The following is a 17,151-nucleotide window of genomic DNA, read 5'->3' as shown; positions in this document are numbered from 1 at the left end:
CCTCTCAGGATTGGGAGTTAAATAAGATAATGTATATAATACATGGAGAAAAATGTTGAGCTAGTAATAAGTGCTCAAGAAACATTAGTTATTATTGTTATTATTCTCATTCTCATTAATCTTCTTTTTATTGCTTAAGCTATAAAGTAAGCCTTATAAGAAAAGATTCAGTTACAGATGACCAAAATAGACTTCAGATGCCAGAACGCCCATTCCCAACACAGGCTTAGAAACTCATTGTGCATTCATGCCATCTGTTTTCCTAAACTGTTTCCAGAAGGCCTTGTTCTGCATTCATGTGAACTCATTCCCCCTGTCGCTGCCACACTGCCTCTTGGTTAGTTCACAGCACTAGAAGGCAGGGTCTGAAAGTTGAGTCCTAACTCTGTGTTCAGCGAGGATGCCTCTGTATAGTTATGTGCTCTTTCTTCCCTTTGTGTGAGACTGATGACCCTGTATTTAGAGATGCCGGGTGCATTGATTACTGGCATCAATTTGTTCAAAGTTACAATGTGGATCAATTCTCCGTGACTAGAATTTCCTTTTAAATTTCCTTAATGTTCCCTTTAGCCAATTTTAGATAGTCCTAAGGGAGGTGGGAGGAGGTTTTATTCCTGGTACAGCAGCTTGGTGACACCCTGAGGTGGCAGTCTGTGAAGCTGGAGTGGCTGTAAACGTTATCTGCATCCTTTTGAACACCTCCATCCCACCCGGTGAAGGTCAGGTTTCGGCACAGCAGACCACCTCAAGGCTGTTACCGCCTTCTCCTCTTGTGATTCAGGGACTTTGGAACTCAGCCATGGAATCTATGCGTGGAGGGTGGGATTAAGCTTGTGTTCACGACACAAGCTATCCTCTGATTCCCAGCAGAAGTCATCTCCAGAATTTAGTCTATATAGTACCTTTGGTGCTATAACTCTTAGAGTTTATTTTAGGAGGGCCACTCAATAATTTACTTCGAATAGGGATATTCTTTCTTTATGGCTGAAAGAATAAGAATTTTTAAAAATTCGAAACAAATAAAAATCTGTCAGAATTCACTGAAGGGTAGTCTTAAAAGTAGGTAGTACTCCTTTATTATAAATGTTGGGGACAGAACAGCCCTTGCTTTTGGCTAACCATGTTATATCACATTATTTTTACAGCATCTAGTTAGGATGTTTCTGGGTGAGAAAATGTGAACACGATCTGATCAGCGGAATATCTGAATTATCATAACAATGGGTCTCTCTGAGTATTAAACTATAAATGATTCCTTCCTTCCTTGAAAGACTGTGGATAGCTTGTTGCAAAATCCTTATTGGAGCAATTGGTGGAGCATCGTGGCTAGGATCTCAACTAGTTAGCAAGGAGACCAACCCACATTTTTAAAACACACGATACAAAATAGCATATTCAATATGTGTGAAAAAAATATACAGAACATGCCAAAATGTTAACAATGGTTATCTCTTAGATGAGGCAAATTATACCTAAGCTTAATTCTTCTTTACACATGAGCATGTTTTACCTTAATATTCAGAAAGGTAAAACTTTTACTGTGTATTGTTTTATGAAAAGACTTGTTTCCCCTCATACACCCTGCTTCAAGCCAACAATGTTGCAAAGACCCTATGAGGTTGGGCTTCTTTTCCTTCCCACCATGTCCCCCTGCAAATTGCAAAGTCTGGAGATCCTCCCGTGGGAAGAAGGTGAATATGGGAAAGAAGTCATTTCCGCTGACTTCCTCTGTGCTCTTCCCTCCTCTAGTGACCTGTTGAGACCAACTGGTCACTGAAGAGCCTCCGAAAACCAGAGCAAGCTTGGACTAGCCATTCCTGGTGGCAGGATCAGCTCTAATTCCAAGGCAGAGTATACAGAGGAGAGGCAGGCTAGGAAAATGCTGAGAAATGTGAAGCCGATGCAGGGACTTCAGGAACACCAGAAAATGTTTCTGAAAGTAGGTTAGATTCTACTTTGAGGCCCTGAAGAGTTTTACATCTGTATGAGCATAGATCTTCATTTTCTCATATTTAAGAAACATCCTTTCCATTAGAAAAGTGGACATGCTTATTTTTAAAACTTTGGAAAATTCATAGTAGATAAAAATGTCATCCACAATCACAAATAAACCACTATTAACATTTTGGCAAATATCTAACCAACATTATTTTCTATGAATAGGTATTACTTTGCATAGTTGTGGCCTAACTGTACACACAATTTTATGTTCTTGTTTTTATTTAATATATAGCATGATACTCCATTGTATAACTGATTTAATCATTTTCGTATTATTGAGAAATTAGGTTGTCTGAATTTTGGTTACTATAAATAACACAACAATGAGTAATTTTGTACATCTACCTTTCTCTACATTTAGGACAGACTTCTAAAATAAAACAAAATTTGTGTGGGAAAGCATATCAGCATTTCTTAGAATATTGCTGAATTATTTTCCAAAAGGGCAGGATCTTTTTACACTCAAAAACTATATATATGGGATGTTTTCCATGTTTCAGATTTGTCTATTTAATTTGACGGACAAAAAAAAAAATAGTTCCTCATTGTTGAAATAACTATAGTGTCTCATGATTAGACTGGAACAAAAGTCCAATTGAAACTATTTTAGAGTTTCTGTAAGTGGAAGCTCCCTTAATTTGCCATCCCATCTGAGAACGGTTTCTAGGAACATAGAAATGTCAAGCAAACTAGACAAAGCAAGGCCCAGAAGCCGGAGGTGCCAGTTCACCATGGGTCTGTCCCATACATCAAAGGTGACAACACTGGAACAGAGGGGCCTGGATGACTGTAACCTTTCACTATTCCTCCTCGCGCTCTGTAAGTAATAAATAAGGTGAATATAAAAGGGGCTTGTTGTAGCTTTACTGGCCAAATCAGTCAGGCCTTGGCCTTGACCTCACCTTGTCTTGCGTGTTTGATAAATTATTATGGAGGAGAGCAGAGAAGAACGTGGAGAATACTTATTTGATTAGACCATGAGTTGAAGCTTGGACATGGTATTTTTGTGAAATATCAATGCACAATATCTCTGAGTGCCAAGGCTGACTAACCTTTTGTGGTTCCTTTGTGGAGATTTGGGAGTTGTACCCTTGAAGGGAAAATGAAGCAGAGTTTCTCTTTTCCCCACAGGCTGTGCTGGCTGGTATTATTCTGAGCAACCTCCTACCATACCTTGACACCATTTACAACCTACCTGATCTGTGGAGGCAGAACCAATATGACTGTGTGAGTGTAGATGCGCTGGCCGAGGTAGGGAAGGATAGAGGGGAAGGTTGGAGAGACAGAAAGAGAGCAAACAAAAAGAGATCAGCCACGGATATGAAGGACGCTAGCAATTCTTTGATGCCTAGTACTCTACTTTTGCTTTAAAAACAGGGAGTCAAGGTTTTTGGTGCATGGAAATACAGAGACCTTTCCCAAATATGCAAAATTAAATTAAAAGGTATTAAGTAAGTGGCTACAGATACATACAAATCTATGAAAAAGAGTTTGCCATATGTTGCATATGTGAATAAATTTTAATCCAGTTTATGTAAATACACTCCAGGATAGGAGACACAAATCCTAATCAGAGAAAGAGGTGTCTTGCCAGGCAGAATAAGCGATGGAACACCCTCCTTCTCTCTAGAGCACAAAACTAGGGGACAGAAAGGGGAAACAGCAAGAAATAAAGGATAGGGGATGTAACACAGTGAGAGCAGGACCCAGTAGAGGCAAAGAGACGCGAAAGGGGATAAGTTTTTGGATCTTTGTCCCCGAGGAGCTAAGAGGGTATGTGGTCCAGTGCATAGGTAGAGCTTCTAGTCCTAGGAGGAGGGATAGACTTCCAACAGGACTGGAGTGAATGAGGCGAAGCTGAGTGCAGACACTAACAAGTGGCTGGTGGAGGGGGAAGTAAATATTTAAGGGAGTTTCAGCCTATCTTCTCTGTGAAGATGAAAGTCAAGTCACCTGCTGACGGTGATGGACAAGGTGGTGGAGTCAGGCTTGAAAAGAAAGTTAAAGATCCTCAGTAACTATTGTAGGTCTTAAAATAGCAACTACCATTTGGTGTGTTCTGGGTTGTTTTACAAATGGTATTTCTAATCTCAACAAAGACTGTAAAGTAGATATTATTATCCACATTTTGCACATGAGGAAACTGAAGTTTCAAGAGAGAATTGAAGAGAGAAGTGATCAAGGATGCATAAAAGAATTGCCAGGCAGCCTTGGGACCCAATCATTTGTGATGGCATCTGTCCACGTGGCTGTGGAATTTGTTCTCTAAATCCCAGGTCTCGGGAGGGAGAGGGTGAAGGTGAGTTGATGGGACTGGCGATGTTCTCAGCTCTGCTTGTTATCATGGTCTTCCTTTTCCCTTTTCCATAAGATTATTTGGATGGTGACGTTCACATCTGCCATTTTCCTGGGACTGGACGTTGGGCTACTTGTTTCAGTAGCTTTTGCCTTCTTCGTCATCACCGTTCAGTCACACAGGTACTTTGCCGCAGGTAATAGGAGGTTGGCCATGGCAAGGTAGGGCAACTGTGACCTAAAGGCAAACGCATTTTCCTTTCAGAACTAAGATTCTCCTCCTGGGTCAGATCCCTAACACCAACATTTATAGAAGCATCAATGACTATCGGGAGGTAAGAATCTAAGTCAGTCCCACTCCTTTGCCCGAAGGATGGGGTGGACCAGGCCTGCTGCTTAGTTCTTCTACAAAATCCCTTTGCTGTTGTTTGCTGCACTACAGATACACAATTACAAAGGCGGGGAAAGTGATGCACAAGGGTAGAGCCGGGTAACTTCCGTAGGTAAATCCTTAGAGAATAGCAGCCAGTTAAGGATAATTTAGAAATGTACTTTAGGGGGAGGAAGACCAAGAAAAAGAGAGGAGTGAGGAAATGGAGGGGAAAAGAAGAAAGCAGGGGATGAAAATGGGAGGAAGGAATTTGCTAGTCCTTGCCTCTTACAGAGAAGAATACAGATTCTCCAGGAGGTTCTAAAGATTTTTTTTTCTCACTCCAAAAGGAGCTGAGAAATTTCCCTCATCTGGACATTTGTCTTGCAGGTTATGAACATTCCTGGAGTGAAAATCTTCCAGTGCTGCAACTCCATCACCTACGTCAATGTTCACGAACTCAAGCAGAAGCTGTTAAAAGAGGTAATGGCTTTCCTCCCCCTGCCTTTCCTCACCTGCTCCCCACCTCTCCCCCAGCACCCGTCTCCTCCACTGTTCCCCCTCTGCATGAGACCCCTCTCATATCTTTCAGGTTGAAATGGTGAGGGTGCCTCTCAAAGAAGAAGAAGTTTTTGGCCTGTTTAATCAGAGTGAAGACAACTCACAGGAAGAAAAGATGTGTCGCTGTCACTGCAACTGTGATGAACCGGAGCCCCCGCCCAGGGTTAGAAACACCTTTTCTGCATTTTTCTTTACATTTTATAAACAAGCACACAGTAGTTTTTTTGTTTGTTTTTCAAAAAAAAGAAAGGCAAGAAAATCCAATCCCCCTCAGGGAATTTGAATCTTAGATGTATCAAGGGTACTTGGAAACCAAAGGTTTCTGCTCAGAAATGAAGACACAGGTTTCCCTTTGAGGTTCAGATCTTGACCTGAAAGTAGACAGGAGGAGATGTTCGGACTCTTGCAAGAGTCCCTACTCAATGGCCAGCGACCTATCTGAGCACAAGGAGTTTGCCTATGGAGGGTGTCAGTAATTTCCCAGCTGGACCTACTTCCCTGACTTTCAGCTGCCTGGCTTTAGATTTCTGAAAATAAGTGACTTAAAGACTGTGTCCTAATTCCAGCTAAGGCAGGGTCAAGGTGGCTGGGGATCTCAAGGACCTGCCGGCGTCTCCCAATGTCTGCCTGTGACCAAGGAACTGACGGCGGAGGGTGGAGGGAGGATAAGCACAGGCGGGGAGTCTATCTGAAGGTTATTTTAGCTGATGAGTTACAAAGCATTCACTATTTCCAACTTGGACTTGGTCGAAATGTTCCCTGTCCCCAGAGCAAGGCTGCTCGTTCCCAGCTTTGGGGCCTTTCACCCAGTCTCTAGCTACACCCTCTTAGAGGGGCAGCTCTATCTCCACACGCACACGGAGGTTTCTCCCCACACACAAACACCTCCCATGCCCCTCTTCACGTAGGCACCTGCAGACACCGAGCACCCACGCTCGTTCCCATCACCCTAATGGAGCGTAGGTTCTACTGAGTTCTTTGAAAATACCCACTTCCCTGCCAAGGGGACAGAAGCAAGGCTGTGTCTAATTTTTGTTTTGAATACACACTGCACTGAGTATTGTAGAGGCTCTTTACAGGACATCAGCAAATACACTTGAGAGCAGAATAGGATCATCTACTATTTATTGAGCTCCTACTGCGTGCCAGAGCTATGACACTATGAAAAAGGAAAAAGAATTTTTAAGGGTGTTTGTCTTCAGGTAGCTCTTTTTCATTGTGGCAAAAAAGGTCTAACATAATATTTACCATTTTGACCGGGTTTTTTTTGTTTCTTTGTTTTTTGAGGAAGATCAGCCCTGAGCTAACTGCTGCCAATCCTCCTCTTTCTGCTGAGGAAGACTGGCCCTGAGCTAACATCCGTGCCCATCTTCCTCTACTTTATATATGGGATGCCTACCACAGCATGGCTTGCCAAGCGGTGCCATGTCCGCACCCAGGATCCGAACTGGCGAACCCTGGGCCGCCAAAGGGGAACTTAACCGCTGCGCCACCGGCCAGCCCCTTAACTTTCTCAGTTTGCAAAACTGGAGCTCTGTACCCATTAAACAACAGCCCCCCCCATTCCCTCCTCCCCCACCCCTAGCCACCACCATTCCACTTTCCGTTTCTACGAATTTGACATCCATATACCTCATCTGAGAGGAATCAGACAGTATTTGTCTATTTGTGATATTTATTTCTCTTAGCATAATGTCCTCAAGGTTCATCCAGGTTGTTCTTTAAAAAAATGTTTTTTCATGGAAAATTTTAAACACATACAAAAGTAGAAACAAATATAATGAGCCTCTATGTACTTGCCGTCCACTTTAAGATTTATCAATTCATACATAATCTTATTTCATCCATACCCCCACCCACCAATAGCTCCTCAAAATCACGTGATTATTTTGAAGCAGTTTATAAGAGTTTTAAATCCAACTAGGGAGACAACTCTCTATTAATCTGACATGTAAGGATATTATTGTATTTTATCAATCCTAAGATATACATTTTTTTCCCATCTCTTAAATGTGGATGCATTGTGCAATTGATGGCATGTCATAGTTTAATTTGCAGGATTTTTTTCTTTCTTGATAGTGCAAAAAGTAGTAGCACATCTTAAAATTGATAAAATGGATAGTAGACCATACCACACAGTATAACATTATGTTCTAAATTGTGTATTTAGATTCTTACAACTCTAAGACTTCAGGTGAAGAGACTTCAGGCATGAGCTCAAAAAGTCAGAGAAACGTCATGGTAGCAGTGGACTTAAGCTGAGCAGGAGAGAGAAATTTGGGTTTATGTCAGGTTGAATAAAAGGACTCCCAGTCCATGGATAGGCTTGGACAAAGACACTGAGGTAGACATAAGTATAGGGTCCTCAAAGTAAGAGGCTTGGCCTCCAAAGCAAGTTCAGGCAGTCACGGCATGAGTAAATTGTGAAAGTCCTTCAAAGACAAGAGTAGAGTACATGAAGGAGACATAAGAGAGGCTCTCAGAGGTGTCCTTCTGTCTGAAGGACTTTGCATCTCCCCACCACTGAGCCAGTCCTCAGCTATCCCCCAAAGGCCTGGCCTCAGTGACCTTCGAGCCTTAGGGAACACCTCTCTCCTTTAAACTGTAATATTATCTGTCTACATCATTTTTTTTTTTTTTGCTATATAATATATACTATCATGTATAGTTTTTATCTTTACTCTGTTTTTTGTTTTTTGGGGTTTTTTTTGCTTAGGAAGATTGGCCCTAAGCTAACATCTGAGCCAATCTTCCTCTATTTTGTATGTGGGATGCCACCATAGCATGGCTTGATGAGTGGTGTGTATGTCCACGCCCAGGATTCGAACCCATGAACCCCAGGCCACCAAAGTGAATTTAACCACTATGCCACTGGGTGGCCTCCTTTATCTTTATCTTTTTTTTAAAAAAATTTATTTCACAAGCAACATTATTAGAACAACAGATTAAAAAAAAAAACACCCCAATCATACCACTCTAGCAAAAGAACTCTTTCATTTTCCTATGTGCCTTATCGTTCTTGTTCATAAATGTTGGTTTTTATCCCCTGAATGGACACATGGCCTCTCCCCAGGTAGAAATGGTCCCTGTGACTGCAGAGTCAGCATTCACATCTTGCATGCTGTTGCACTCCTGGTGCTTGGTACCGTCCTTTAGCTATGTCAGGCACTCCAAGCCTATTAGGAGGACGAAAGGAGTGAAAGGTAAAGACAGCCCTGCTCAAGTAATTTTTGTCTCCTTAAGGAAGTCTGACAGAGACTGTTTCACTCAGAAAAGGAGGTGTTGAGAAAAGGGACTGATGGAAGAGATACTTCAAGCAAAGTATTAGTAGGCACTGGAGACTAACTAGAACCCAGGGATGAGAGAAAGGAATAAATCACAGATGATTTTAAGTCTGGCTCACTAAGACAATGATGATGTCACTGATGCACATAGGGAAGTTGGGAGGGGGATGCTGTGAGTGGTGAGGGGAAGGAAAGCTGAATGTGGTTTTAGTCAGGAGCTTGAAGTGACAATGAGATATCCAAGTAAAAAATGTATAGTACCTGGTCTGTAGAGAAGCTTCCTAAGAGGGAGGGAAGTGAGTGAGTAGATAGAAACAGCGTAGTTGCAAGTACTTCCAACCCTTGTGTGAGTCTTCTCACGGTCCTCCCCTAACTCTGTTGTCCCAGGTTGTTTACACAGAACGATATGAAAGTAAACGGGACCGCGACTCATCCTCCATTAACCTGATCCGCTGCTCACGTTTGGAGAGCACAGACATGAGCCAAACTGTGTCCAACGAACAAGTACCCTACGAAGCGTCTTCCGTGTCTCACAGAAACCAAGGGCAAAACCATGAGGACGTGGAGAATGCTTGGCTTCCTCACAATCCCTCTAGAAACAGCTCAATGCCTAATGCTGCTGAAAGTCAGGTCAGGAACAGATCGCTCATCCCTTGCTCAAACACGTCTCTTCTCCCCATGACCCACACCATCATCCTGGATTTCTCCATGGTGCATTTTGTGGATTCACAGGCTTCAGTCGTGTTAAGACAGGTGAGTACAGGGGAGGCTTTTACGCGAGCTCTGATCCCCTTCTTCCCCCCCGCCCCCACTAGCTCTGATCCTGACTGAGTCCTGTTAGTCACTGATCAGCTGCTATGTGACTCCAAGGCCACTAGAAACTGGGACACTGAAGATAGTTTCAGGTCAACCAGAATAAAAAGAAAATGAACCAACTCTGCTTTGTTGGACTGGGGTTAGTTTCCTAAGCCTGGCACATTATTTCTCAAGGAACGAAAAATAGGAACCTCTTAACACCATTGAAACAGCAATCTGTGCTACACCCAGCAACTCCCGGTATATTCTGAGAGTTAGCTGTAAATCTATTCAAGGAATGGGTCCAAATGCTCAGAAAAAAAGCTCACCAAGAATTCTCCACTGTTCAGCTGCTCTGAGCTGGGCATTGCAGAAGCACTCAGATTTGAAGAAGTCGTGATGAAATGACACCCCGAGCCTGAGGCTGCCCGATAAGGACCTATAGGCATTTCCCCAGTTCCCCCTTCATTGCCTGCATCTTTGGGTGAAAAGGGCAGGAAGATTTTTTCCTTCAAAAGCTGTGTCCGAATCTGGGCTTCTCTCCCACTCTCTGGTTTTTCTAACAGTTTTCATTTCTGTCCTTCTTATACAATATAGACAGTCTAAATGCACAACTAACCATATTGGTTTTATTGCTTTAATGTCTCATAAGTACAACATCTTTTTTTCAGCCGGCTTATCTCAGTTTACAACCCTCTATCTCACTCTTGCTCCTGTGGGCGATGGCTCAGGTTTAAACATCCTGGACACTCTCCTCCTGCCTCTGATGGCACCCACCTTTTTTTGAGATTTGCTCCCTTGGCTGATTTTCCTTCTTTCATCCTCAGATCCTATTTTATCATCCCTTCTTGTTTCTAACGAAATACAGTTCCCGGTTAAGTGAGTCCAGCTCCTCTTTGGTCTGAGGCAATAGGAAGAATCCTGGCTGGTCCAGGGATGTGTGCTCTGTCCTGCTTTACTGCTGACCACTGTCCATCTCACCGGAGGCAACTCACTAAATTGCGCTGGGTCTTGGTTTCCTCATCTATAGAATGAGAGGCTTAGAAGAGATCAACGTTAACGGCTTTCCCATCTGAGACCCTTTTTCCCACCCCATTTCCACACTCAAGTATCCTTGATAACCTCTGGTCTTTTGGGCTTTTTCATCTTCGAACGTTCTCCTGGGCAGTGTTCTCTTCTCCCAGTCTTGCACAGTGGTTGTTAACTTTAGATTTCACTCAAGCTATGCTATTGAATGCCTCCTACACGCCACATTTATATACACTATCTCATTTCATGCTCACAATAGCCCTGAGGGACAAGCCACATTTCCCCCTGAGAGTCCTAGACTCGTAGCTAGTAAGTGGCCTGTCCAGCATTGGAACTTAAAGCCTCTGACTTTCTATCACCCTATCCATGCTCTATGGTATGGCTAAGCCATCCTCTTCTCCTCTCTGCTCTCTTGCCTTCCTTTTTTGTGGCTGCACCATATGTTCTGGTCCTCGGCATGAGTCATCCACACCTGGCGTATGCTGATGACTTTCTGCTCCAGCCCCAAAACGGAGGCTATGTCAGATACCTCTAGTTTACAGCCTTCAGAGAATCATGGTGCACTTAAAATTTACACTTAAAAAAGACAGTTTTCTTCATTCCTTTTGTAATTGTTCTATAACGCCTCATTGGAGGAAATCATCAGGCTCTGTTTACTTCATAATTGAAAACTTAAACTTACTAAGAAAAATCCCAGCAATCGTTCTTCTTAGAGACAATCACTCAATTTAAGCTTCTTCCCAATTCATAGGATTCCACCCTCCCATCACTTGTCATTTAGAGTTTGTCCATTTGGGCTCTTTACCAAATGACTTTATGATTTACCATATAATCAAGAGAGACTTTCTTGTTTCCTCTTGATAGTGAAAGAAGCAGAGGCTGTCTGTTTTGTTTCTTTTGACATTGTAACTTAGCGCTCAGGGTTACAGTCTATTTAATTTTAGAGTATTAAGGTTAATATTGACTTGCTTTGAATTGAACTTTAAGATTTATTGTCCCAGAGCATGTATAGTGGCTGAAGTAAACTTGAAGTCAGTATCTGATGTTTATTAATCTGATACTAAGTCTCTGATGTTTTACTAAAGGCAAATGCAACTTTGTAGGGAAGCTCTGAATATGACCCTCAGGGTTCCTGAATTCCATTCCCTCCTGTATCACTTGCCCATCTCGGGGCCACGTTTTGCCCCCTCTGCTCAGTGAACTCCAGGGAGAAGGGGATCACGTGCAAACTCTAAGCAGTAATACCAATATCTGGCTGTTCCTGAGGCCGCTGCAGTGTTCCCATCACACCTGTGCCTTTCTCTATCTAGCCCTGTCCTCACACAAACATTATCTCTTTATGCGAACTGGTTCCCCACTTGAGACCATGGGCAACCCTCCCTCTCACTCCCCACCCCACATGAGACTGTCTGATTCTCTTTTGTATTCCCAGCACTTTAGACATTTCCTAGCATACAGAAGTCCACTCATCAAATGTTTATAGAGCTGAAAAGAAATGCAAAGGTACATATACCCCAGAAAAGTGAATGGCCGAAGGGGTTCTAATACTCAGCTAATTAGAAGACCCTTTCCTGGTGGGTATGAAGATCTCTTAACACTGATTTACTCTTTCTCCGCAGATGTGCAATGCTTTCCAAAACGCCTACATTTTGGTGCTCATAGCAGGGTGTCACTGTGAGTACCCTTCACCCTAGGAGAGGGCTATGTTTTGCACCCTGGGGGCTCTCCTCCCTAGGTGTCTTACCCTGTGTGTGTTCTGGGTTTGGTTTGTAGCTTCTGTTGTCAGGGCATTTGAGAGGAATGATTTCTTTGACGCTGGCATCACCAAGGCCCAGCTGTTCCTCACCGTCCACGACGCTGTGCTGTTTGCCCTGCCAAGGAGCTTTCCAGAGTCCTCCGAGTTAAGCGTGGATGAGTCTGAGACAGTGATACAGGAAACCTACTCAGAAACAGACAAGGTTGGATGATGTGAGGCATCAGGGTTGGGGGTCAGGGGAGGGGTGCGGGGTGGCGGGGGTGGAGACACCCAATCAGATAGAGATGAGCAACATCTAGGAAAGGTTTTTGAGTATGGCTGTGCCAGACTTTGAGATGTTGAAATGCTCCCTTACTGGTTGGTAAATAGCAGTGGACCTGAGTCCCAGGTTCCCCCACTGCTACGGCATCTGGGCCATCCAGGACCCTCTCCCAACTGAAGCGAGGGTTCCCCAACCCAGCAGAGGCCTCAAGGATCCTTTTACAGCAACCATGGTTAATACCAGTCCCATGCCAACTACTAAATATTTTAAATATCTTCCCTAGCTATACCTTTAGAATCCACTCACACCCTACACCTTGGGATGAATAATAAATCTGATGAACTAGTAAAAATCTGCCAGTCTAACACTTTGGCTATTATTTACATTGTGAGTACAAAGGGGAATGATAGAGAAGCCAGAATTTTTAGCCATTTACTAATACTAAGCAAAGACCTGGGCCTACTTCAGGGTGTTCAATCAGTCTCTATGCAGGTGAAATGTTTCCCACCAAAAAGGAAATTAAAACACAGATGGGCACCAAAATATTATCTACCGACTGGAAATTATTTTTTAATTAAACCCCTGATTCTTTGACTTACTATATTTCAACCATGTTTGAATTTTTTATGACAAGAAAAGTATTCCCAGAGTAATGTGTTTTTAAAAACTTTAAGAAGTAAAAAATATCCAAGCTTGTAAAATATGGTCTTTTTCTATCTCTTTTTTTTTTTTAACTTTTTGTTGAGATTATGATAGTTTTCAACCTTGTGAAATTTCAGTTGTACATTATTGTTAGTCGTGTTGTAGGTGCACCACTTCACCCTTTGTGTCCTCCCCCCAACCCCCTTTCCCCTGGTAACCACCAATCAGTTCTCTTTGTCTCTATGTTTAACTTTCACCTATGAGTGGAGTCATACAGATTTCGTCTTTCTCCACCTGGCTTATTTCACTTAACATAATACCTTCAAGTTCCATCCATGTTGTTGTGAATGGGACGATTTTATCTTTTTTAATGGCTGAGTAGTATTCCATTATATATATATACCATATCTTCTTTATCCAATCATCTGTTGATGGGCTTTTAGGTTGCTTCCACGTCTTGGCTATTGTAAATAATGCTGCGATGAACATAGGGGTGCATGGGACTTCTGGAATTGCTGATTTCAAGTTCTTTGGATAGATACCCAGTAGTGGGATGGCTGGGTCATAAGGTATTTCTATTTTTAATTTTTGGAGAATCTTTCTATCTCTTTTTTTAACTAACATATTACCAAGTTTTTCCCTTGCTTTGTTGAGAGTTCTCACATGTTATGTGCCTCTGCCTATCCAGAACAACTTTTTCCTCAATAGCTAATTTGAACATATTTTCTCTATTCTGCTCTATCGTCCACTCCCATTTTTAAAAGCATAGAGTCACAAAACCTTTCAACTGGAAGAAACCTCCGAGCTTCTTAGATCCATCCCCACCTGGAGCAAGAATTCTCTTGACAACATCTCTGACCAGAGGTCCTCCTACTTATGCTTGGAGACTTCCAGTGGTTCTCAAACTTTAGTATGCATCAGAATCACCAAATTATGCTGTTGAAACACAGACTTCTGGGCCCCTCTGGGCCCCAATCCCCTGCATTTCTGATTCAGTGGGTCTGGGTTGGGGCCTGAGAACTTACATTGCTAACAAGCTACCAGGTAATGTTGATGCTACTGGTACAGGAACCATACTTTTAGGTTCAGCATGCATCCTTCACTATCAAAGTCTAATGTGCCCAGTAATCTTTGGGTGTGTGCCAGACATTGTATTTGGAAAATATTTATAGAAATAACTTGAGACCCAGGATGATATTTTTCTTCCGGACAGAATTTGATTGTTTTGCCAGTCGCAATATAGGGTCACTTTGATCTGATTTCAGGACTTGAGGTCCTCTAGGCCATCCAGCTAACCCACAGCCCAGGTGCAGTCTATGGGAAGGGTTACCATAGCCCCTCCTTGGCAGACCCTGGAATCCAATTTTGGCAACCTAAGCCCTTAAGGTTGTCAAAAGCACTGCTCAGCGTATGTGTGCCACTTCTGGATCATCAAATACCCTCTACAGAAGTGGCCCCAAATGCCAGACTCACCTCTCTAGATTTCTACTTTTTGCCAAATCTTGGCCTGGTAGTTCTTCACAATTTTGTTAGATTTATGATTCCTCCAAGCAGAAATTTTAAAATATTTTACCCCCCTCTTCTAGTGGTCCTTAGCAGGAGGGTTGGTCTGAATTGTGTAGTCTGCCTTTACTATAAGTGGAAGTTTCTCTATTTGATTTATAATTATGACACACTTGACATATTTGCTTTTATGTATTACGTAGTCTTTCCTATATTAATCTTTCTTTTTCTTATTTTCCATTTGGTCTTTGTTTAGAATGTCATTCTCACTTAGGAAATAAATAAATACTAATTTATATCTTCTTCTAGATTTTTATTATTTTTTTAATATATTATACTCTTCTTTTTCTTTTTTTTAAAGGTTGGCACCTGAGCTAACAACTGTTGCCAATCTTTGTTTTTTTAATTGCTTTTTTCTCCCCAAATCTCCCCAGTACATAGTTGTATATTTTAGTTGTGGGTCCTTCCAGTTGTGGCATGTGGGACACCGCCTCAGCATGGCTTGACAAGCGGTGCCATGTCCACGCCCAGGATCCGAATCGGTGAAACCCTGAGCCACCGAAGCGGAGCATGCGAACTTAACCACTCAGCCATGGGGCTGGCCCCTATTATACTCTTTAATCTAGTTAGAATGTACTTCAGTGTACAGTGTTGACGAGTAATCTTTATTTTTTATCTATGTAGCTAACCATCTGAGCTATCCCATCTATTGAATAAGCCTCCCTTCCTCCACTGATTTGAGATGCTGTTTTCACAAAATATTACATTCCTATGAAAACTAAAGTCTACTTCTTGCTTAGTTTTTGGTTTCATTGTTCTGAGTGACTTTAGTATCACACTGTTTTAATTACTACTACTTTATAATACCTTTTAACACTAGTTAAGATGTCCTGTGTCATCAGTGCTCTATTTCAAAATTTGCTAAGTCATTCTCAACAATTTACTCTACCAAACAAACTTTTGAATCTTTCATCATCACCTCCGCCCAAAAAAACCTGTTGGAATTCTCATTAGAATAGGATTGAAAATAGAAAATAATTTGAGAGTTGATATCTTTACAGTGTTTGTTCTTCCTATCCAGGAACATGGGCCATCTCTACATTTATTCAGTCTTTTAATTTTATTTATTTATTTATCTATTACATTAAATCTTTGCATTTAATCCTTGTTGCATTAAACTGATTCCACAGCTCATGGTGTCAATCACGATGCCTGTATTTCCTCCATTGCAGAGGATATTTCTGACCCAGTCATTTCATTTATCTTTTCTTTCTACGTTCTTGTAGATTCTTAATATGATAGTCAGACTTTTTAAATATTGCTTTCATAGTAGGGTTTTGTGACTTTCTTCATGTAGACAAATCCTAGATACTTTATGCTTTATGTTTTACATTTGCATTGCTTTTTAAAATGAATCTTCTTTTTCATTATATTTTCTAACTGGCAATTGCTAGCATATAGAAAACCTATTGATTTTTATTTAATTATTTGGCCACCTTTGTGAATTCTTTTACTAGTCATAAGAAGTTTTATTGTTAATTCTCTTGAGTTTTCTAGGTAGAAAAATATTTTCTACAAATAATATAAATCTCTTATTTTTCAATTGTTAGAATTCTTATTTCAGTATCATATATTATGGCATTAGCTAGACCTCCCAGAACAATTTAAGTAATAGTGGTGAGTCTTGTCTTACTCCTGAATTTAATGAGAAAAGCTTCTTATGTATCTCTATTAAGACTAGTGGTGACAGTTGGCTTAAGACAGACATTATATTTACTATGTTTTTTAAAAGTATTTTCCTAGTTTATTAACATCCTTATCAGGACTTATATTAAGACTTGATATTGAGTATGTCAATTTTTTTTTCTAGCATTTAAGCTAGGGAAGACTAGGAGAGGAGCAAGTTCTATTTCAGATGTATTAAATTCAAGATGCCTATTAAACATCCAAGTGCAGATGTCGAGAATGGAAGTGGATATATGAACCAGCAGATCGGGGAAGGGTTATAACCAAAAAGTCATTGGCACATAGATGGTAATGAAAATTATGGGACTAAGTAAAATTGCCTATGGGGGGAGTGTAGATGGAGAAGAGAAGGGTCCCAGGATCAAACCATGGGGCAAGTCAACATTTAGAAGCCCAGAAGAAGTTCAGGAGACAACAAAGAGACCAGGAAGGAAGGAGGAAAAGCAAGAGAGTGTCATATGGTGGAAGAGAAGACAATGTTTCAGGAAAGGCCAAAGTTGTTGATTCTGCGGAATGCTGCTGTAAGGCTGATTCACCAAGCCTGCGGGGCATCTGCTGAGTGACAGGCTCAGTGCTTGGTACTGAGGAGATCAAGAACCAGGCACTGCCTTACCGCAAGGAGCTTAGAGTCTAAAGGGGAGATAGATTTGTAAATAAATAAGGCACTACATTAGTGGCACTAGGATAGAGGTGTGAATGAGGTACAGTTGGGACACAAAGGAAGCTAAGATTCTGGGTGGTCATCTTTGATCTGAATCTGGAATAAGGAATAAGTGTATGTGGCCAAGATGGAGAAGGACAAGGCAGGCACAGGGAGTAGCATGAGCAAGGTAAATAGTCAAGCATCTTTGGTTAATTTTATGGCTAGAGCAAAGGGTGGGGACTACAGATGGAGATAAAGCTAAAG

At 41.6% G+C, this 17,151-nt stretch overlaps 1 protein-coding gene and 1 long non-coding RNA gene across 5 annotated transcripts in view; one reads left to right on the top strand and one right to left on the bottom strand.

The window, feature by feature from the left end:
* SLC26A8 (solute carrier family 26 member 8) overlaps positions 1-17,151 on the top strand; it is a 67,900-nt gene that overhangs the window by 49,514 nt on the left and 1,235 nt on the right. For 2 of the 4 annotated variants that reach the window (XM_070585986.1, XM_008541603.2), the window contains 8 exons: positions 3,133-3,228; positions 4,373-4,479; positions 4,562-4,631; positions 5,057-5,149; positions 5,259-5,390; positions 8,899-9,264; positions 11,955-12,009; positions 12,109-12,293. In XM_070585986.1, coding sequence (XP_070442087.1) covers positions 3,133-3,228; positions 4,373-4,479; positions 4,562-4,631; positions 5,057-5,149; positions 5,259-5,390; positions 8,899-9,264; positions 11,955-12,009; positions 12,109-12,293 — 1,104 coding nt within the window. Of the gene's footprint in view, positions 1-3,132; positions 3,229-4,372; positions 4,480-4,561; positions 4,632-5,056; positions 5,150-5,258; positions 5,391-8,898; positions 9,265-11,954; positions 12,010-12,108; positions 12,294-16,368; positions 16,533-17,151 lie in introns of all 4 variants that reach the window. The other 2 variants (XR_011530066.1, XM_070585987.1) reach the window with 2 other exon arrangements.
* LOC139077495 (uncharacterized) overlaps positions 89-17,151 on the bottom strand; it is a 38,572-nt gene continuing 21,509 nt past the window's right edge. The window contains exon 2 of the long non-coding RNA XR_011530072.1: positions 89-4,534. This is a non-coding gene — a long non-coding RNA (uncharacterized lncRNA). The remainder of the gene's footprint in view (positions 4,535-17,151) is intronic.

Source organism: Equus przewalskii, chromosome 19, assembly GCF_037783145.1.
Source record: "Equus przewalskii isolate Varuska chromosome 19, EquPr2, whole genome shotgun sequence".
Lineage (NCBI taxonomy): Eukaryota > Metazoa > Chordata > Mammalia > Perissodactyla > Equidae > Equus > Equus przewalskii.
The sequence above is the reverse complement of the archived record's forward strand: the minus strand, read 5'-3'. Positions and strand labels throughout refer to the sequence as shown.